This window comes from Eretmochelys imbricata, chromosome 18 (assembly GCF_965152235.1).
Source record: "Eretmochelys imbricata isolate rEreImb1 chromosome 18, rEreImb1.hap1, whole genome shotgun sequence".
In the NCBI taxonomy this organism is placed as follows: domain Eukaryota; kingdom Metazoa; phylum Chordata; order Testudines; family Cheloniidae; genus Eretmochelys; species Eretmochelys imbricata.
Genome location: NC_135589.1, coordinates 4,293,505 through 4,316,638, shown reverse-complemented (window position 1 = coordinate 4,316,638; position 23,134 = coordinate 4,293,505). Strand labels below are relative to the sequence as shown.

Sequence of the window (23,134 nt, the reverse complement as noted above, 5' to 3'; positions counted from 1 at the left end):
TGAAGCCTTTTTTAAAAATAGGTGTTACATTAGCTATCCTCCAGTCATCTGGAACAGAGGCTGATTTCAATGATAGGTTACATACCACAGTTAGTAGTTTTGCAATTTCATATTTGAGTTCCTTCAAAACTTTTGGGTGAATACCATCTGGTCCTGGTGACTTATTACTGTTAAATTTATTAATTTGTTCCAAAACCTCCTCTATTGCTGACTTTCCTTTGGCACATATTGTGTTTTACTTAGTTTATAACTCTGCACCAGCTGAAAGGGCTTCTGGGGATTTAAAAAAAGAAAAGGTTACTTGATTTCAATTTGCTGCTTTTGGACTGAGCCAACCTAGCACTGCTGCTCCAAGGAAGTGGGGACCATTTCAATCCCCAATAGCTCACTTTCCTTGAGGGTAATGACATTGTTAGCTAACTGGTAACTCCAGCCTTTCATTGGGAGATAGCATTGATGTGCTGTGATTTATAGGACATTAAAGTCATAATTCCGATGGCCTTTGGGTGTTTCCCTCCCCTTCAACTCTGACCCCATGCCACTATACCCACTGTAGCTCTTCTTGGCCATAGAAGCATTAACTGTGTATGAGATAAGCAACAGCATGGGAAGAGTTGAGGATGTTACTAGGGAGTTTGCATCAGGTCAAGGCTTGAGAGAACTTTCCATTTTAACAAATATTTACAGTCAGTCTAAATAACACCAAATCCTCAGAGAGGCTGCAACACCAATTAGAAGAGCAGAGCTGATCAGCTGAAGGCTGCTCTGTGAATAAATTTCACCCACCAGCCAGCCACTGAGGAGCCCAGCAGATGCTTTTGCCTCTTTTAGTTCTACAGGCTCGATGTGGCCTAGTCTCCCTTTCCTAGAGGTGAATGCCAAGGTGGGCTCGCCAACATTACAAGACAGCTAAAATCCACCAAGTCATAGCAACAGCCATATCATTCTCAGCATGTCCCCTATGAATACTTCACTTGTTTGACAGGCAGTCTGGAGGCTGCTGACCTACAGGACAGTCCACACCATGCTAGTTGATAGCTGTGCTTTCCCTAAGGCATCTATGCCACTTTGCAGAGATGAGCTGGTACTGTACGGCAGGGCACCCACATTTTGCTCAAATGAGGGCCTACTGGTAACTTCCAGGAGCCAGAGCTGCATGCATACCTTGCATAAAATGTCTGTCAACCCCTCATTCTCAGAGAAGGGTAGCTCCGAGAACACAGATGCCAGTATGCCATGTTCTACTCTGATCTAAGTGGTTTCAACTTGAATCAGGATGGAACATTTCAAGCTAGGAGCCGTCAATATCATGGAATGTACATTGCATTAAAGCAGAGGACAGCTGTGGGCCACCTTACCACCCCATCAGTACCTCTTTCACTGCCTCTGTGAGGCCCACTTCTCCTGGAGCCAAGCCCTCCAGTCCAGCTCTCTGCTTGATGGCCTCCGTGATCAGCTTGCTGTGTCTCAGTATTATCTCGATGGCTGTACTTTCACTGGTGGCCACTGAAGGAAAAGAATATATTAAAAATGGAGGGGGTTCCTGCAGGCTTTTATCTCTATTCACCCCATTTCAGATAGGGGCACCTCCCCTCAGTGGGAACGCTTCCCTTTGAGAGCTGGGGGAGGGTCAAGGACTAAGGTGAAGACTTTGGTGGCATTAGTTATGGCTGTGAAAACACCATTCAACAACTAATCCAATTAGAAATAAAGCAGGAGTAACAGTGTTCAATGCTTGTCCACTTTGGAGCGTGGGGTGAGAAGAACAGGTTTCGTGATTCTTTTGAAGGAATTTCTTTAAAGAAACAGTCAACTTAAACAATCATCACACTTCTCTTTGAGTGCATCCTGCCTGCTTTTGTAACCAGCAGTGCCTAAGATTGCTGTAGTGGAACAAATTAGAGGATAAATATATTTTCTCTAGTTTTTCCAGTGTGTTTACCTGGTACATTTAACAGCAGTTTGTGTACAGTCAGCTTCACTCTTTCCCAACATTGCGAGTCAGCCAGCTGAGTGCCACTCTTGTTTGTGTGAGATTATTATTCAGTAAGTGGGGAAAGAAAAGCATTTTAAAGTAGAAAAATGTAATTATAGTTGGCAGGGAAACTCTGAGGCAGAAATAAGTTCTAGAGGGTCAGGCAGTGGACCTGTACCAGCTGTGGCCTTGGAGTTACCATTAGCTTATGTTTTCAAACTGATAGGGTTTCAGTTTGATGGTACCTCTTGAATTCTTTCAAATCAGTTTTTTACTGAAGGTGCTAACCAGGTGCAGGGAGGTGACAGACTTGCATTTTCGTTACCTGGCAGGACACCAGGGAGGGGGGACTGAGTCAGGGAAAGACAAACACCCTCCCCAGGCCCCAAAAACTTTGCTGATTTCTAGAGACAAATGCTGCGCTGTTTGAAAGAGTTTAGTAAATATCAGTTCTCCAGTCCTGCTGTGTCCCCTTATTTCTCATTTCAATGAGCAATATGCTACATGATTCTAGCAATGCATAACACCACATGAAAAGCTGTTCTGGTGTTTCCGGCTCCAACTATAAAGAGTGGGTGCTGGAAGTCATACAAGAAAGATGGCTTTCACCATTTTTCCAGCCACGTTGGGGGGTGACCCAAGGGATTCAGACACACAGCCAAACCTCTAGATGCTTATCTGAGCTCTGAAGCATTTAGTCACCACTTCACAGGATTGTGGTGAGAACTGTTGTACATCTCTACATCTGCAGCAGGGGGGAGTGCAGGAAGTGAGAAGATCTGGTGGGATCTGAGAGGAAAGCACCTCTAAAGCATAGGAGGAAAGTAGACTGAGTGAGATTTGTTGTTGACTGAGGGAAGGAGGCTCTGTAGATAATCCATTTCTGATGTCTGCGGGGATGAGGGGGAGACGGATGGGTGGGAACAATGAGAAAGGCACCTCAGGGAGGATCTGGTGGGATCTAGAAGGAAAGCATCTTTGTCCAGAATACAACATCACTACCTGTTTGGAAGAAAAACTCTGCATCGGGTTCCTTCCGGATTTCCTCAATGAGTAGTTTCAGAGGAAGCTCTGCCTCTCGCACTGCCAGTAGCAGCTGCCAAACAGCAGTCACCGACACAGTTTGTTCTTCCAGTGCTGCAGATACGAGTGAGCTGAAACCACTCGAGTCAGTCTCCCTCTTCACAATCTGTTCCATTACCTTCAAGAAACAGGCACCAAGACACTAAGAGGAACTTCTATGCATCTGCCACAGACTAGCCAACTAGCCATCTGCCTGCTGGAGATCTGGACGCGCATTTTGATACTGCCCTGCTGCGACCTATACCAGGAATATGTGTCATGTGACCAAAATGCTTGAGCCATGCAGCAGCTAATGTGCAGCCAGACTGGGTACTTACAGGAGTACCAGTGTGCGATGAGACATGCCAGTACCAAGAGAAACTGAAGCCATTCCCTTGGCTGTGGAGTGAGTAGTTGCTATTTGGCAACTTTTAGCTCCATGAATCCATCTTTTGCTGTGTTTTGCTGCACCTGGTGAAAGCTAACAAGACATTAACCCAACTTCTGCAATAAAAAAACCCACACCGTGTTGCACTGATGAATGAAATAATCAGGTCCTCTTTAGCCTTCCACATACAAATCAGGGTTTAGGACACCATACTCTAGTCAAATATGAAGACAGACAATCCTCTCACCTCTCTTTCTCCAGGAGCTAAGTTTTGTGCAGCTGAGATCCCTCGCAGCAGCATCTGTGTGTCCATGAAGAGCTCTGCAAAGTTTTCTTGGTATCGTTTCAGTAACTGGGTCCCATAATCCTCTGGGGTCCTTCTGGCTGAATGCAAATGAAAACAACAGTTCAATATGTTGTGCCTTTCTGATGCTCAGAGCTAAGGGGATAAAGCAGACAGGGGACCACACTGGCACACTAGGTTACTGCAGTAGCCTTTCATTTGGAAGACCTGGGTCCAAATCCAAGCACAGGATGCAAGGTAAAAATAGGTTTCAGTTCTAATCACTAAGGATCTGTAAACTGAAAATTGAAGGAAGCACAGATTCTCCTCACAAGAGCCTTGGAGGCCAGGGGGTTGCAGGACAGGTCTGAGGTGTCTTGGTAGTACTGTGCTATGAAAATCAGAGTTAGATACTCCAGTCAGGATGGAGTGTTACTGGCAGAGCCCCAGGGATCAGAAGGAATGGACGGCAGCAGGTGTGAGGTGCACTGCACTGGCTGAGCTGTGTAACAGAAGTTTGCAGTGTCCACCTGCCCTTTAGTGAGGTCTAGCCAAAGGCTATTAGCCATTCAGTTGTCTGAGCTCTAAACTTATCCATATAAAAGGAGACATTATAAACTGTACAGTGTGTGTATACACATAAAAGTCTCCTGGCTGCAGATAGATATTCCTAGTCTATTCAAAGCATCAGTCACAGTCCTCCTAGTTCAGAAGATCAAAGGCTCAGCTTCTTAAACAGACCTTATAGTCCAGCATATGAAGACAATATTGTGAGACGATCCTTCACAGTTTCTCCTTTCGATTCCCCTGTAGTTAGAAGGTTCCATTGCTGACTTTTAGTTGTCGTTACATTGAGGGCGCCTATGGTCTATAAGTCACAGACTGTGAGTAACTCTTCAGGTGTGTACAAGTAATATATTAAATACACTACACCATTTCCCAAACAACCACATGGCCAAGATAATCTGGGTCAGGGTAGGCGGGGTTATCTTTGATGAGAATATTTAGGGGAAAGTAAAGCAAATTGTGGATTGCAAAACAGCAGCCAAAAAACAAACAAACAAAAAAACCCCAATGCCTCTTCTGAAGACCTGAGAAATGAGGAACCTAGAATGCCACATTCCACTGTAGGCACAGCAACACCAGAACATAGTTGAAAACTTGAGTGAATCAGGAAAGAGCACCAATGAGATTCAGATGCTGAAGGAAGGAATGAGTTACAATTACAGAGCTATTGGGCTTTTGGGGAATAGATAGAGAGTCTCAAAGAATTGGAAATGTACACACTGTAAAGAGAGAGCACAACTCTTTAGGGTGGTGAAAGGGGGCAATGGGAATTAATGGATGAAATTAAGAAAAGGAAGATTCAGAGTGAACATCAGAAAAAACTTCCTGCCAGTGAATTAAATGAGACAGTGGCCTGGTCTCCCAAGCGAAGCCGTGAAAGCCTCATTGCCCAATCTAGCGTTAAATGTAGCATCCTGGAGCTGTAAGGAACAATCCTGCACTGAGCAGGGAGCTGGGCTAAGAACTAGTAGGTTTTTTTCTCATATTTAATGTTTAAGATTTCATTAAACAAACATTAATTCTTAGAATTGATTCCAAATCTTGTAATCATGTCTAGCCCTGAAAATGCATGCACACTTAGTATGAGTCACTTAAACTCTGTTCATAGCAATAAGGTACATTTCACATCACAGTAATAGTCTACCAAATCCAGAGCTGTTCAATTTGACACACAGTGCAGTACGGTATCAGTGGACTCTCCCACGCTCTTTATTTCCATGGTAAAGAACTGTGCTTCTATTTATTCCAATTTCAATTCCAGAATATGCAACTCATGTAATGAAGGAATGCTCCTTGCTGGAATGGGTATTACCATTAGATAATTAACCATATTCGTAGTCTGATGTATCAAGGGAAGCAATGGTGCTCAACAAATGATGAGGCAAACTGTCTACTTGGAATGTTTGTCACAGAGGGATTTCTCGGTATTATGAGCACAAATTTGCTTTCTATTAAACTTTCATTTACATTTCACTGCATTTCAATTTAGTTTTTAATTTTTAAGTGGCTTCAGCACTGATGAAAGATGCTGGCCTGTTTGAAGTCCAGGAGGGAGGACCTAGGCCCACACAGGATAGAAGGTCCAACCCCACTCAAATGAGGGATGGTCCTCAGAGCTCAAAAAACAGAGCTGCTGTGGCCAGGGAGAGGCACCCTTCCCCCAGCCCTGAGCTGCTGCAGTGAGAGCGGACTGGGGGAAGTCCTCTCTCCCCGCTGCAACCTGCATCCCAAACCCTGCATCCCAAACCCCTCATCCCTGCCCCCCCCAGAGCCTTCAACGCCAGCCACAGCCCTCGCCCCCCCTACACCCCAACCCTCTGCCCTAGCCTTGAGCCCCCTCCTGTACCCCAATTCCCCTACCCCACTGTACCCCAACCCTCTGCCGCACCTTGAGCCCCCTCCCACACTCTGAACCCCTCGACCCCACCCCGCCACACATCTCCTCCATATTGGTGCACATAACAAAAAATTCATTTCACACATGGATCTAAGAAATTAGATGGAACATTGCTGAGGAGGAGGTGCGGTGACTCAGTGCAGCCATGGACAGGGAGTGCCTAAATAGAGAAGGTGCAACCAGAACCTCAGCTGGAGGTTATAGAGGAGCCAGAATAGGGGCTGCACTGGGCACACTGGAGGTAGGCATCTGCCAGGGTCTCCTGTGTGGGATTGAATGCCTTGGAGCCTGATGATTACTTTAGATAGGCTATTACCAGCAGGACAGTGGGGTGGGAGGAGGTATTGTTTCATATTCTCTGTGTATATATAAAGTCTGCTGCAGTTTCCATGGTATGCATCTCATGAAGTGAGCTGTAGCTCACGAAAGCTCATGCTCAAATAAATTGGTTAGTCTCTAAGGTGCCACAAGTACTCCTTTTCTTTTTGCGAATACAGACTAACACGGCTGTTACTCTGAAATTTGGAGCCTGAAATCTTTCACAGAAATGACTATAAATGCATTCATAGTGGTTATTTGGGAGTTACACTCTTTTCTCCCCAATGCTGTGGTGATCCATACTTTCGTGGTCTCGAGCTGCAATTACACTTTGACACTGCCCAGCAACCTACTCCAAACTGCAGCTGTGGCAAAACACAGCAGCACAATTACTCAAGGACTTTGCATTCAACAGATATTAATGCAGACTCAAGGACTCCGGCAGCAGCCATCACATAGGGACTGCTTCAAAGGTCTCATTACTACCACACACTATGCTTAAACACAGTAACAGTGCCAGTCTATGTGACAGCCCTATGTCCTGTCCCTGGGAAAGAACTACTGACTCTCCCATGTTACTATATCGACATTTACCTGTGACACAGGAAAGCCCCTCCCTTTTAACTTGCTCTGTGACACATCTGTGGGACCCTCCTGGGTAAGGCCAAACACCAATTCTAGATTAGATTATTAGAGCTGGATTTTCATAGGGCTACATTATAAATTTACAAAACAAACTGTATAAATGCCAACTAAACACTGCAGGATTGCAGCCATTAACGGAAAGAGCTCCAAGGGAGGGCCTGGATTCAGTGTGGGAACCTATATTTCATATGGTCATTCATGATGTGGAAGGTGTAACTGTTTAAGTGTCCCATCTGCTGCAGAGGTTATAGCTTTGCCCACTCTCCAGCTCTGGTTCTCTCCTTAGTCCTGTAAATTATATCTAGCTCTCTGATAAAACCTTGTAAGATCCTGAGAGAGATCTCAGGGACACCCATCAGCTCTGGGAGACTGTAGGGCTTATATGTTCTGCAGAACCAAAGAGACTCCTGTGGAATTTAGTGGGTCAGATTCTCAGCTGGCATCTGATTTCAATGGATATACACAAACTGAAAATCTAGCCCACAATCTCCACATGAGTCCCAAGCCATGGGGAAAGGCACTCAAAACCAGCCTTCTAAAAGAAAGCTAGTCACATCCTGCGCTCTGGAGAGAGACTCATTTTCCTCAGCAGTGAGATTGGCTAACATGAAATACTGGGCATGAAAGGCGATGTTTGTGCTTGAATGCTTTGGTATCTGCGAGATTTTGGTATCTGCTTTTCTCACATAAGGGGGCACCTGTACCAGCAGCCAAATATGCCACTAATACATCAGTGCATCGAACAGTGGAGTTTGGCAATTTTGCCTATAAAAGGAACACTGTATGCAACCTTAGGTTTGTCGCAGATACCAGTGCTGTTATGTTCATGTGATTAACTGAAAAGCTTATTTGTAATTAGATAGTGGACAGAAACACTCTTGTATTTAACAGATTAGCTTTAAATCATTATATTTAAATTTCACCAAGAAGCAGTTATGGGCTTGCATATGGTAACACTTGCTCTGTATCATAACATGGGCCTGGGGAGGGACAGACCATTGTCACTGGCAAGGTCCTCTTATCCCATTGTTCTTTCACTCATCTGGTGTTTTGTGAAAATAGTCTCCATTTCTGCTTTTATAAAAGTAAGCTTTCAGAAGTGCACTGAAGTCCAGACAAACATCCAAACTTTCTGGCCATTATCTGAACACTTTGAAGATTTCACAGACTCATGGATTCTAAGGGAAGAAGGGGTCACTGTGATCATCCAGTCTGATCTCCTGTGTAACACAAGCCACAGAACTGCCCCACAATAATTCCTAGAGCAGATCTTCTAGGATAACATCCAATCTTGAGTTAAAAATTGCCAGTGATGAGAATTTGCCTTGGTAAATTGTTCCAGTGGCTAATTCCCTCACTGTTAAAAATTTACATCTCTTATTTCCAGTCTCATTTTGTCTAACTTCAACTTCCAGGCACTGGATTGTGTTATACCCTTCTCTGACAGATTGCAGAAGCCATTATCAAATATTTGCTCCCCATGTAGGTACTTATAGACTGTGATCAAGTCACCCCTTAGCTTTTCTTTGTTGAGCTAAATCCATTAATACCTGTGCCATCAGACACAACTGCTGCTGCCACCAAATTGTCTAGCAGAAGGTGCAGATCAGGGAATGATGCTTTTACAGCCCCAAGGAGTTTTACCAAGCTCTCAGCTTTCAGGGTCTTCTCTTCCACCACCTTCCTGAGCAGACTCTCCATTGCCTCCCTGTGGGAGCTGCCTTCACAGCAATCCAGAATCACCTGAAGGAACAAGCAAACAACCAGTTATGAGAAATTCTTAATGACTTTTATGTCTGAATGACTCAAGATGGCCTAAAATGGCATAAGATTACACAATGCTCTATTAGTTTTGTATAATCTTTTTACACTTTTTCTAGTATTGCACCTACTGTATCCATTGCTTCAGTATTTCACATCATACTCTGAAGTATTTATAAGGTGCCTGTAACTTTGGTTTATAAGCACACTATATGTGGACTGACATCAACCAGAAAAATAGGTTGTGAAGAAACACGTATGGAGGATAAAGACTGAACTGGGGAAGGTGGTCTCTGGCTGAAAGAGACTTCCAACCTGTGTATGGAAGATCTGTAACCTATTAGGATGAGACACTGCTTGATTCAAATCCTGTCTAGTTTATAGAACTCAGATTGCAATTTTACTTTTATTTCTTATGTAACCAACTTTGATCTGTACGCTTTATTATTTATAATCACTTACAATCTGTCTTTCTATAGTTAATAAACCTGTTTTATATATTACCTAAAACAGTGCTTTTTGGTTGAAGAGCTTAGGAAATCCGCTCAGATTGTAAGGGCTGGTGGACGTCCACTTTCCTTTGTGGAAGTGGCAGATTGAGTAATAAACTTACATTGTTCAGGCTTCTGACCAGGGCAAGATGGTACAGCCCTGGGGCGTCAGGCTGGGAAGCTGCGGGGAATTGGCTGGAGTCTCTCTACTGCTGTTGTGTAAGTGCAGTACCTGGAAAGGTTTGCAGCTTGTCACAGCATCACAGTATGAGAGGGAGCCCCGGTTGGTGGCACAGACTGCTCAGTGGCACCCAGTACCAGATGGCACCTCGGGGAACCCGTCACATAGGTATATGTAGTTTATTGACCTCCCTCTATGCACAAGGTCAGATCATAGAATCATAAAATATCAGGGTTGGAAGGGACCTCAGGAGGTCATCTAGTCCAACCCCCTGCTCAAAGCAGGACCAATCCCCAAATTTTGCCCCAGATCCCTAAGTGGCCCCCCTCAAGGATTGAACTCACAACCCTAGGTTTAGCAGGCCAATGCTCAAACCACTGAGCTATCCCTCCCCTCAGTGGGATTATGTTTTCCCACTGAACCTGGCACTTAGAGTTGGTCAAAAAATGGAAAAAACATTTTTGACAAAGAATTTCAATGTTATTTTCATTCTGCAGGTTCCAAAAAGATTGTTGATTTATTCAAAATAAATTTCCTTTTAAAAATTTTTTTGGTTTTAGTTTTTTTTGTTTGTTTTTTCAGTTTTTTTTCTTTTTTTTGCTCCTGGAAAATGGGTGGAAGGGAGAGAAAAAACTTATTATTTTAATAAATATCTTATTTGTTAACAGTGATTTATTTATATGACCCAGCCATGGACCATCCCTTATGCATGGTATAACAAATACTTAGCACAAGATTAAAAACACACTCTGAATACAAGATTGCACTTCTCAAATACAGGCAGTAGCAGAAGAGATGGTCTTTTCACAAGGAATAACAGATACCACATTCCAAACACAGGTTAGCATGGACACTATGCAAGAAAACCCTTTACAAAAACAGCAGACTCTACATTGCTCTGCTGTCAGCAAATAGTTGTGAAACCCACTGGAAAAGTGTGTTTCATCTCCTTCTGCTACTGCTACCAATTACTCTGTTAGCTCAAGTTGTAGATCTGTGCTGTGACTGTAAAGGGTCCAGACCCTGCTAATGACACAGCCTGGGGGTCAGCATGGTTCTACATGATGGAATTTGCATTTTTTCAATCTGTTTTTTAAATTAGGAAACTGCATCAAAAAGTTACGTTAAAAGAATATTAGGATTGAAAAGTCAAGCTCTCACAAGCTAGGAAATGCCACAGTTAAGGTTGCACATGCAACCTTAATCCAGCCCCCTTGTCTGTATGCATTATGATAGCTGTTAGGATATAGATATTCAGGCCTGTCTGTAAAGGCCTATACTCTAAGAATTTAGGTGTATTCTTATCACTTGGCTAGTGATAGAGGTATAAAAGAAAGAATCAAAACCACTGTCTGCCAGTGTAAGGGCCTTCTCTTACTGTGACAGTTTGTGGCCCTGTGCTTAGGCTCAGGCCTTTGGCTAAGCAGCAGAGGCAGCCATAAGCTGGGAAGCGAACGGTCACATCCTCACATTCCAAACTAGTCACACTGAAATAAGGTGCTATTGGGCTGTTAGGCACTATCAGGACAGGATAGTTCCTATCACCTCCAGAGAAAGGGAAGTGCCTAGACAATGTAAAAGGAAACTTAGTTTGATAGCATCCTGTCTGGCAAGAACTCACTTATCAATAGCTGGGATGTGAAATCCTCACTTCTGTATTGTTTTGTCATTATAGTTCCCACTTTGCTGTTGTTTGTCTGTATAATCTCTGTCTGGTTCTGTGATTGTTCCTGTCTGCTGTATAATTAATTTTGCTGGGTGTAAACTAATTGAGGTGGTGGGATATAATTGGTTACATAATCATGTTACAATATGTTAGGATTGGTTAGTTAAATTTCAGGAAAATGATTGGTTAAGGTATAGCTAAGCAGAAGTCAAGTTTTACTATATAATCTGTAGTCAATGAGGAAGTGACTGGGTGTGGGTGGGGGTGGGCATGTGGGTGTGTGAGATGGGAACAGGGAATGGGGGTAAGAAAATTGGAATCATGTTTTGCTAAAGGGGGAAATGGGAACAGGGAATGGGAGTAAGGAAGTTGGAATCATGTTTAGCTAAGGGTAGGAATGGGAACAGGGACACAGGTGTAAGGCTCTGTGGTGTCAGAGCTGGGAAGGAGGATACTAAGGAAGGAAACTGGAATCATGCTTGCTGGAAGTTCACCCCAATAAACATCGAATTGTTTGCACCTTTGGACTTCGGGTATTGTTGCTCTCTGTTCATGCGAGAAGGACCAGGGAAGTAAGTGGGTGAAGGAATAAGCCCTCTAACATCTTGGTGCCAGTGACTCGGATGCATCGCATTGGATAGGTGAGTGGCAGCCTGTAAGTCCCCCTCCCCAACAGTCCGCGCAGCTGCTTGGAGGGGGTATCGCGAACTCTCGTGATGGTAGTTGCGGGTTCTGGCAAGCCAGGGTAAAGGATTTTTTGGATGAATGGATAAGGGAGGACCAGGGCCCATACCAGGTACAGGGGTCAACCTGGGATAAGATTAAAAAGGAAATGGAGGAAGTGTTAGGGGACCCAGAGGTATGGGGGGTGGCTGAGGAGCCCACCCTCCTTGGTATATGGGTAGGGGAAGAAGGTCCCTGCCCATGGGGACTGAATGCCTCCCAGGGAAAAGAGGCACTTCAGTCTGCTTGAGAGGTTTGAAGTAAGGGCAGCATTATGGGAAGCTGCCAGTAATCTTTCAAGTTTGGTGCTGCTTCAGCAAGGGCTGCTGAAGGGTTGTAAATTAGTTAGGGGTAGTGAAAGATGATTTGGCACAAAAGGGTTTAAGGTCAAAAGCAGAGTTAACAGACCACCTTTAGAGACTGGATCTGAGACTTGGTCCTGGGGGAGTGGAGAAAAAAAAAAAAAAAAGTTTCAAAGTGCAACCTGCCTTTCCACACTCTTTTGTTTTTCTGAAGTTTTAATGGAGGGTACTTTGGATACTTATGTGAGATGTCAAGAAGGAAGTTTTTGTTTAATGATAAAACCCAGTTATATAAATGTAACTGTATGTGCAACTCTGGGCAGTCACATTGGATGGAAGCTTGGTAATTAGATTATCCAAGGGGGTCAGGTCGAGTGGCTACTACCACCACTACGCTTCTGTCCCCAGAAGCCTTTATAGCTATTCTGAGGGAAAATGGGCCCTTTTCCCACAGAAATGGTCTATAAGGGACTGCTGCAGGCAGAGAGAGAATCTGAGCAAAATTATTTGACTATTGGGTAATGTAATCAAAATCACTAAAGGATGGAAGAGGTTTCTTTTGGAACTTAACTTGGCTGCCCCTAGTTGTGTCTAGTTGTACAAGATGGAAGTGTAATCAGGGTACAGTTGTGTAAAAAAGAGTAATCACAGTGCAAGGGATGTTAGGCAAAACAGAATTGTGTGTGTGTGTGCACAGGTAAAAGAAAAGGAAAAGGGGAGGAATGATGGGAACACTGAGCCTTGGGATGGCTCTGGGGGATCAGATTGTTGCTTTGGTGGGTTCTGCATGAAAACTCTGTAGGCATGGGGGAGGCAGTTATACCTTGTGTAAAATTAATTTGGCTAATATGATGTTATGGAGGTTAAACTATATGGAAGGAATTTGCATTTTCCCAGGACATGTGCAGTGTATATTGGAAAAGGAGTAAAAGAAATGCAAATAAAACATGGTACTTCATTAAAATCCTAATAGGGCTCCAAAAGGAGCCACAATAGGTTGTGCTTTCTTTTTCAGATCTGTGTGTTTTGGAGCAGGAGATGAAAGTGGAAAGTAATCAGAACTCTGGTGGAAGTAAAATGCTTCCCTTTTAAGACAGTGTCTGAGCTGCTAACAGCTTTGGATCCAGAAGCAAGCTAGTAAGCCTCTGTGTGTAAATGCAAATTACCTAGCTGATGGGCACAAAGGAGCTGCAAATAACTGAATACATCTGGTCAGCAAACAAGCTACTAGAAGACTCAGATTATGGCCCTTCAGGAAAGGGAGGTGAAAAAAACAAGTCAAGCCTGAAAATAAGGGGGACAGGTTAACCTTAAGGGGGTGTGTGTGTGTGTGTGTGTGTGTGTGTGTGTGTGTGTGTGTGTGTGTGTGTGTACGGTGCTAAAATCTGAAGCTGTGTCTCAGCTATTACCTGAGAATAAACTTAAAGATTGGTACAGCAGAGAAACTATTGCAAACTCGGTCTGTTGTACAAGAGGGGAAACTGAGGTACACCATCTCATGAATTTCATAAATGACCAGTGAGTGAGGTAATTCACTAGCCTGACTATAGAACAAAATAAGGACAGTCTGGAGGTAATTCTTCTGTTTTTCCTGCAAGTAGCAAGGACATTTGTAAAAGAAAGTGGTATTATTATTAAGCAATAATCTGTCCCCACCATGGGGAAGGAAATTGTTTCTTTTGTTTTTCAGACACTCTACAAGCAAGCTGGCGCCAGCGGGAAAAATAACCCAGAATACCATGGATCTATGTTTTGTGTTGTTTGTCTGTGGTGTTTGTCTTGTTGCTAGCATTGTTGTGTTTTAATGAACAGAAAACCTCATGATATGGGTGGGGGGTGGCTTCAAAAGGCTGGCCTTGGGGGGGGAAGATGTGTATGGGAATGCAAATTCTCAACTAGGAGGCCAGGACCTGTGTAATAGCTACCGTGGTACCTGGAAATGGAATGGCAACTAAGGTGGCCCCCACAAGCCCTATGGAAATAATGAAAAGGGGAGGAGCTCACTGGGAATTAACGGAGGGGTGTGTAAAATAGTGTAAATCAATAGAAGATGTTTGGATGTGCCCCTCTCCTATGACTATAGAGGAGCAGGATCAATGGCCTATGCAAGGGGTGGACAATTAGGTGTACTGTGTATAAGGTGTTTTGCTGGGAATGTACATATTACTGGGGGCACAATTACACCGGCCCATAACCAAACTACACCCATCTACATGCTGCTATATGGACTTTGGTGCACAAATGGATCTGTGAATCTTATTGCTGTGAATAAGCCAGTGCCTACTGCCTGATTCCATACCAAGTGGTCAAGCTGGTTTGGACAATATCCCATTTCTCTGTGAACATTCAATGGACTTGTGATATGGACAAAAGCATACAAAACTTGCAGGAGCAGCTTGTTGCAACTGCCAGCAACTGGACACAAGATCGTGACCCCATCGAAGGAGGAGAGGCAGTATTTTGGGGGTGTCTCGGATGTTGGACCATACTGCAGTGGTCAGGACTCGGTGTTGCTGTGGATTTTGTATTGTTAACTGTACTTATGTTACGTTGCATATGGAGATAATCTATAAGCAATGTAGTAAGCCCTCCAAACCCTGCAGTGTACTAGACAACCCGGACCCAACCTTCTCGGGCCCACTCTAATGGGAAGTCTGGAACACTAATTGGAATAGGTGTGGTATGCCCGTGCGAGAGAAGGTGCAGGGCACAATACTACACAAGGGGCAGTGGGACAAATGGAATATCGACACCTTCCACCTTGATGCCTGGCCCTATCAGGAAATGTGTCGCCATATGTCCTATGCTTTTCCAGGGATACCTGGGCAGGAGGATCCCAAAAGAAAAAGAAAAAAAAAAGGGGTGGAGTGTTAGGATATAGATATTCAGGCCTGTCTGTAAAGGCCTATACTCTAAGAATTTAGGTGTATTCTTATCACTTGGCTAGTGATAGAGGTATAAAAGAAAGAATCAAAACCACTGTCTGCCAGTGTAAGGGCCTTCTCTTACTGTGACAGTTTGTGGCCCTGTGCTTAGGCTCAGGCCTTTGGCTAAGCAGCAGAGGCAGCCATAAGCTGGGAAGCGAACGGTCACATCCTCACATTCCAAACTAGTCACACTGAAATAAGGTGCTATTGGGCTGTTAGGCACTATCAGGACAGGATAGTTCCTATCACCTCCAGAGAAAGGGAAGTGCCTAGACAATGTAAAAGGAAACTTAGTTTGATAGCATCCTGTCTGGCAAGAACTCACTTATCAATAGCTGGGATGTGAAATCCTCACTTCTGTATTGTTTTGTCATTATAGTTCCCACTTTGCTGTTGTTTGTCTGTATAATCTCTGTCTGGTTCTGTGATTGTTCCTGTCTGCTGTATAATTAATTTTGCTGGGTGTAAACTAATTGAGGTGGTGGGATATAATTGGTTACATAATCATGTTACAATATGTTAGGATTGGTTAGTTAAATTTCAGGAAAATGATTGGTTAAGGTATAGCTAAGCAGAAGTCAAGTTTTACTATATAATCTGTAGTCAATGAGGAAGTGACTGGGTGTGGGTGTGTGAGATGGGAACAGGGAATGGGGGTAAGAAAATTGGAATCATGTTTTGCTAAAGGGGGAAATGGGAACAGGGAATGGGAGTAAGGAAGTTGGAATCATGTTTAGCTAAGGGTAGGAATGGGAACAGGGACACAGGTGTAAGGCTCTGTGGTGTCAGAGCTGGGAAGGAGGATACTAAGGAAGGAAACTGGAATCATGCTTGCTGGAAGTTCACCCCAATAAACATCGAATTGTTTGCACCTTTGGACTTCGGGTATTGTTGCTCTCTGTTCATGCGAGAAGGACCAGGGAAGTAAGTGGGTGAAGGAATAAGCCCTCTAACAATAGCTTTTAATTACAAGATCACATACTATTGTTTGCATGGGACCCCTGCCTCATTCAATGTACAGGATGGAACTGCTCTTGGGGTGAATCAGCATTGTGGGGAGAAAAAAAAAAGAAGAGAGAGTTACTCACCTTTTGCATAAACATAGGTTCTTTGAGATCTGTGTCCGTGTGGGTGCTCCACTTTAGGTGTTTGTGCGCCCCGACCTCATAATTGGAGATTTATGGTAGCAGTGCCCGGTTGAGTCACACATGCGTGGTCCCCATCTCGCACCACTTCAGAAGGCTAATTGGCGCCATGCGACCAACCCCCTCTCTGTTCCTTCTCTACTACAGAGCACTAGTGTGAAACTCCGAAGTACAGGGGAAGAGGGAGGGTAGTGGAGCACCCACAGGGGGACACATCTCGAAGAACTTATGTTACTGCACAAGGTGAGTAACTTTCTCTTCTTCTTCTTCTGCCCTCCGATAGGTGGAAGGGGCTTCAGAGTTGAAGTCATAGCAGATGAGAGTACAGAGAGTCCAAACAGGGTAGCGGAGGTTGCATGTTGTTCTAAAGCATAATGTTGAGTAAATGCATGGACTGAGGCCCAGGTTGTAGTCTTACAGATTTCTGTAATGGGAACATTGTTAAGGAATGCTCTGGGGGTTGATAAGGCCATGGTGGAATGCATGCGAATCTCCAAATGGGGTTGTTGGACATGCTGATGGTAACAGTTTTATGCAATTCGAAATCCATTTGGATAGCCTCTGTGTGGATATGGCATTCCCTTTCGATCGTTCAGTGATTGAAATAAACAGTTTTGGAGACTTACAAAAGGCTTTTGTTTTGTCTACGTAGAAGGCTATTGCCCTGCGTACATCCAAGGTATGTAGTCTGGACTGCCATCTAGCCTCGTGGGGCTTGGGGTAGAATATCGGTAGGTGGATAGGTTGATTGAGGTGAAAAGATGAGGCAATTTTAGGCAAAATCTTACGAGGGAAACTTTATCTTTGAAAAAGACTGTGTATGGTGGGTCTGCCATGAGAGCGCCCAATTCTCCCATCCATTTAGCAGATGTAATCGCCATAAGAAAAGATGCAACAAAAAGCATGTCATCCTGCGTTCAAATGGAGGGCAGGTGAGTATTTGAAGGACTAGATTAGATTAAGGGCCCATTGTGGGGTAACTTTTCTTACTTCAGGGTAGAAGTTGTTGAGGCCTTTGAGGAACCTTTTGGTGAGCGGGTGAGCAAATATAGATAATTCGTCTACCTTGTCGTGAAACGCTGTGATAGCGGAGAGATGCACTGCAATCAAGCTCATGGAAAGAACCAACTTTTTAAGTTGTAATAAGTAGTCCAGTATTAGTGGCAAAGGGGCTGAAATTGCTGCAGTTCATTTTTGTTGGCGCCATGCATCAAATTGTTTCCATTTGTATAGGTAGGTGGTGCGGGTGTTTATTCTGCAGATATGTAGCGAAGTGTTTTGTACTTCATTCAAACACCTTATTTCAGATCCCTTCAGCCACTGAGTAGCCACGCTTTGAGATGGAGTCTTTGGGGATCCGGATGAAGAATGTGACCTGTGTTCTGAGACAGAAGACGAGGCAGAAGCGGGAGTGTCTGTGATGGGCATACCGAGAGTTTGAGAAGGTAAGGGTACAAAGTTTGGCAAGGCCATATGCGGGCTAATCAGAATTACCCTGGTGTTTTCATGTCTGATCTTGTGGCTCACCGGGGTTAGGAGGAGGGCTGGGGGAAACGCGTGTCGATTCATAGATATTAAGGTCAGAAGGGACAATTATGATAATCTAGTCTGACCTCCTCCACAATGCAGGCCACCAAATCCCACCCACCCACTCCTGCAATAAACCGCTCACCTATGTCTGAGCTACTGAAGTCCTCAAATCATGGTTTAAGGACTTCAAGGTGCAGAGAATCCTCCAGCAAGTGACCTGTGCCCCATACTGCAGAGGAAGGCGAAAAACCCCCAGGGCCTCTTCCAATCTGCCCTGAAGGAAAATTCCTTCCCAACCCCAAATATGGCGATCAGCTGAACCCTGAGCATGTGGGCAAGATTCACCAGCCAGATACCCAAGAAAGAATTCTCTGTAGTAACTCAGATTCCACCCCTTCTAACATCCCATCACAGGCCATTGGTCCTATTTATCATGAATAGTTAAAGATCAATTAATTGCCAAAATCATGTTATCAAATTATGTAAAGGAGAGGAGCTTTCCACTTCACAAGGAAGCGTTACCCAGAAAGCGGTGACCGAGTCCTGCCCTGGAGCAGAACAGTGGGCATTTGGTGTTTTGTGCCATTGTAATCAGGTCTATCATAGGGAATCCCCAATTCTTGAAGATGTTCTGGAGAACATGTGTGTCCAGTTCCCACTTGTGGTCCTGGAAGAAATTCCTGCTTCATGTATCTGCCATAGTGTTCTGGCAGCCAGGTAGATATTGTGCTGTAATGTGGATATTGTGTCTGATGCACCACTGCCAGAGTCTTATGGCTTCTACACAGAGGGAGTGTGATTGTGCTCCCCCTTGTCTGTTTATATAAAACATGCAAGCCACATTGTCCGTGAGGATCTGTATGGTCTTGCCTTTGATGATCAATAAGAACTGGTGCAAGCATTGCGAACACTTCTTCGTTCTAGAAGATTTATGTGCAGAAGAATTTGCATTGGGGACCAGTGGCCCTGGATAGAATGAGGGTGTAAATGTGCTCCCCAGCCCAGAAGTGAAGAATCTGTCGTGATGGTCATCATTGGGGGAGTTTGTGTGAATGGCATACCTAGGCAGACATTGTCTGGTTGAGTCCACCAGAGTAGAGACTCTTTTACCTTGCTTGATATTGTGAGGCACTTGTTTATATTGTATCTGTGGAGGACATAAGCCAATTGGAACCAGGCTTGTGGGCATCTCATGTGGAGTCTTGCATGCCTGACGACATACGTTGTGGAGGCCATGTGGCCTAGTAGTTGCAGGCATGTCTTGGCAGTGACTTGAGGACTGATTTGTACCATGGAAATCAGGTGGGTTAAGGTGAGGAATTGTTGTTGTGGTAGAGAGGCCATCGCCTCGGGAGAATTGAGGTACGCTCCAATGAACTTAATTTCTTGCACTGGTTTCAGTGTAGACTTTTGTGCATTTATCTGGAGGCCTAACCTCGTAAAGAGCGTGAATGTCTGTTCTCAGAGTTACAGCCGTGTTAGTCTGTATTCGCAAAAAGAAAAGGAGTACTTGTGGCACCTTAGAGACTAACCAATTTATTTGAGCATGAGCTTTCGTGAGCTACAGCTGTGGCATCTAGTGCCGCTTGTTGTGTCAGTGCTTTGAGCAGACAATCGTCCAAGTATGGGAATATCATAATTCCTTTTCTGCATAGGCAGGCAGCCACAACAGCAAGGACCTTTGAAGAAACTCGAGGGGCAGTGGATAGGCCAAAAGGAAGGAACTTGTATTGGAAGTGATCCTGTCCTATTGCCAACCAAAGAAACTGCCGACATGAGGTATGGATGATTTTATGAAAATACACATCCTAGAGGACCAGTCCCCCTTTTCTAAGGCCGGGATTATGGAGGCTAGCGTGACCATCTTGAAGTGTTGGGTTTTTACGAAATTGTTGAGAAGTCTGAGATCGAGAATGAGTCTCCATCCTCTTTTTTTTCTGAGAGAGAAAACAACATGAATAGAAACCCTTCCCTTGCTATTTTGATGGTACCAGTTCTACTGCTCCTAGATGCAAGAGATGGGCAACCTCTTGTTACAGTAGATGTTTGTGAGAGGAGTCCCTTAAGGAGGATAGAGAGGGAGGGTGGATGGAAGTGAATGGGATGGAGTATCTGATCTTGATTATCTCCAATACACATCCGTCTGTTGTGATGGACTGCAAGTCTGGGTAGTATGGGATAAGACGGTCTGAGAAGGTCTGAGATGGGAAAGGGTTCCAGCGTTGAAAGACGTAGCATTCTCGGGCCCTCGACCAACACATCGAACTTGCTGTCTAGAGGATGGTTGGTGGACGTGGCAGCTTGTGGTGGAGACTGTTGTCTCCTTAAAGACCTTTGTTTACAACCCTGAGGTTCGTACTGCCTGTTTGATTGTGTATATGGTGTAGATTGGAACTTTTGTGGATTGTAATATTTGCTCTGTCTTCTCGTGTTCCTAGGGGTATAAATACCCAGGGATTTGAGAGTTGCCCTTGAGAGTATGTAAAGACTCATCAGTTTTGGCCGCAAAGAATTTAGGTCTATTAATGGAAAATCTTCAGTGTCAATTGCACCTCTCTGGCTTCCCCAGAGAGATGCAACCAAGAAGCTCTCCTCCTGACTATCACAGTAGCTGTAGACCGGGCTGCCATATCTGCAGAGTCCAAAGCAGCCTGCAAAGCCATTCTGGCAATCAGCTGTCCTTCAGAGGTGAGTGATCTAAATTGTTCTTTTTTCTCCTCGGGGAGAAATTCAATACAGTCTGCTAATTTTACATAATTTGTGTGGTCATATTTTCCAAGTAGTGCTTCATAGTTGGCAATTTGAAGACGGAGAGTCACAAAAGAATAAGCCTTGCGGCCGAAGAGGTCAAGCCTCTTCCAGTCCTTGTCATATGATGTATTTTTGGGGAATGGTTGTCTGCCCTGTTTGTTGACTGCATCAACAACCAAAGAATTTGATGTGGGGTGGGAAAAATGGAATTCTGTGCCCTTCAATGGCACATAATATTTTCTGTCAGAGCTCTTACAAGTTGGTGGAATGGTTGCTGGAGGAGTCTGCCAAATCAGTCTAACTGGTTCCATGATGGATTCATTCATGGGTAGGGAGATTTTAGATGAGGTAGACATCTATAGAATGTCAAGAAGTTTGTGTTGTGTTTCTTGGATTTCTTCCAGTGAGATGTCCAAGGAGCTTGCGACCCTCCTATAGAGGTCTTCAAAATTGTTTAAAGTCGTCCCCAATGTTTTTTTTGGGGGGAAGAGGCAGGCGGAGGGGATGATGGTGTCATCAGGAGAAGATGAAGAAAAGTGGAGGGTAGGTTCAACATCCTAGTCACAGGGTTCATCCTGTTCTGCAGGCACCTCCTCAGGGGGCTGAGATGGTTCCGGTACCATGGACTGGGAGGTTTGCAGTGGTAAGAGGGATGTGTCATTCGTGGTGTCCAATATGACCATTGTGGTGGAGGTGGCATGGGTGTCATCCATGGGTACTTGTAACACTGAGGTTCTTTGGCCTCGGCATGATATCCTCTGTGTGATGGGGCATGCCCTGCCGGATCGTGAATGGGAAAAGAGTATTGGGAGAAATAAATCTCTCCATTATCATCATCATCGTCGCTTGAAAGGGGGGAGGAGCTGACTGAGGCGTAGTGGAAAGGTGACTTGGTACTGAGCGAGCTGGGGGACCGCTGGTGCCGAAGATGGGTAATTCAGGCATTGAAGAGACCGTCAAATCCTTTTGTAGCTAGAACTGACTCAGTACCGACTGTGGCGGTGCCACGGGGGCCGTAGCGGTTGGTGCTGCTGATTGTGTCGGGACGGGCATGCACGCCAGCTGCAGTATATCACCAGTAGGTAGCAGCATGGCTTGCATTAGCGGGGAACTGCTGGGTGCCAGGTTGGCTTCGGCGGTGCAGAAGCATGGGGTTTCATTTTCTCCTTACTACTGTGTCAGAGCTGACTCATTTAGAGTCCTTAGCTCTCGCTGTATCCATGGAACCGGAGGGTGCTGCTACCTCAGCTGTAGAGGCTTATGGTGTGGTCGGTACAGTCTGAGCATGCTGGTGCGGGGAACGCCTTTTCTTGGCCGTTTCCCAAGTTGGCGAAGCCGCAGGATGCTTTTTAGCCGCCTTTACAGTTGAGTGGTCTGTTGTCTGAGCCTTTGTAGAAGAGCCTCTGTCAGAGGTTGCCATAGGTGATTTGTGTCTGGGGGGTGTGTGGGGGGGGAAGGCAGGGGGTGGGTGTCCTTGCTTCCAGCTCAGATGCTGGCCTGAGGGACTTCTCCATTAGGAGTAATTTTAGTTACAAGTTCCTGGCTTTCCTGGTCCTGGTTGTTAACTTATGGCAGTGCGAACACTTTTGAGGGATGTGTTCTGTCCAACACTGGTATCGATAGCCTTACAGGTGAGGCAGCGTTTAAAGCCAGGGGAACAGGGCATGCCCCTGAGAGGAGAGCTTCGTCCCCCCATGAAGGAAGAACTGGGAGTAAAGGTTCAACGAAAACCTACTTCTAGTCAGGAAATAGGATTTTGGGGAGGGAGGGGGAATAAACAGGGACAAAACAAATGAAAACAGGTTGACTATTTCTAATAGTATTAGAACTAACTGGGGTTATTCTACACTAAATAAGCTCTGAGGCACTGCTAAGCGCACTGACTCACAGACAATGGCAGTAAAGAAGGAACTAAGGGCAGTTGGTCGCACAACGCCAGTTGACTGCCTAAAGCAGCACAAGACGGGGACCGCATATGTGCAACCCAACTAGGCACTGCTAACATAAATCTCCAATTATAGCTCGGGGCACTCATAGGGACATCACTCAACGAAGTCGTCTGCATTACATTTCACAATTTCATAAATAAAACACCACTACAAAGAAAAAAAAACAATAGAATTTTTGGGGGAGTACTTAAGATTTCAAAAAAAGATGGTTTTTCAAAAAAAAAAAAAAATTGAAAAATTTCAGCTAGCTCGACTTGCTCTTAATGCATACAGATCTACACTCCTGATGCAGCATCAAGGACCAAGAGCTCAGATCCATGCAACCTCTTGGAGCATCTGTGCCTCAGGCTTTGTAATACCTGTGGTGGATGCTCACTGCTTTGTGTGACCCTTCCTTCTCATGTACCCACTCCCATTTAATCATGTCTCCTTCAATGGAGGAAGTTTACCAAACATTGGGCTAATCTCTAAAGCCAGGAGGGGTAAACTTGGGATTCTGATAATAGCACCTTCTCTGGCCTTCTAGAATGGCTGGCAGCACAGTTCATGCTCAGAGACATTTTGCTGGGAGCA

At 44.6% G+C, this 23,134-nt stretch overlaps 1 protein-coding gene across 3 annotated transcripts in view; it reads right to left on the bottom strand.

Moving 5' to 3' along the window:
• Positions 1 to 23,134, bottom strand: part of ZBTB40 (zinc finger and BTB domain containing 40) — an 85,595-nt gene that overhangs the window by 20,954 nt on the left and 41,507 nt on the right. For all 3 annotated transcript variants that reach the window (XM_077837172.1, XM_077837173.1, XM_077837174.1), the window contains exons 6-9: positions 8,686 to 8,878; positions 3,673 to 3,809; positions 2,978 to 3,176; positions 1,373 to 1,506 (exon numbers count right to left, since the gene is read on the bottom strand). In XM_077837172.1, coding sequence (XP_077693298.1) covers positions 1,373 to 1,506; positions 2,978 to 3,176; positions 3,673 to 3,809; positions 8,686 to 8,878 — 663 coding nt within the window. The remainder of the gene's footprint in view (positions 1 to 1,372; positions 1,507 to 2,977; positions 3,177 to 3,672; positions 3,810 to 8,685; positions 8,879 to 23,134) is intronic.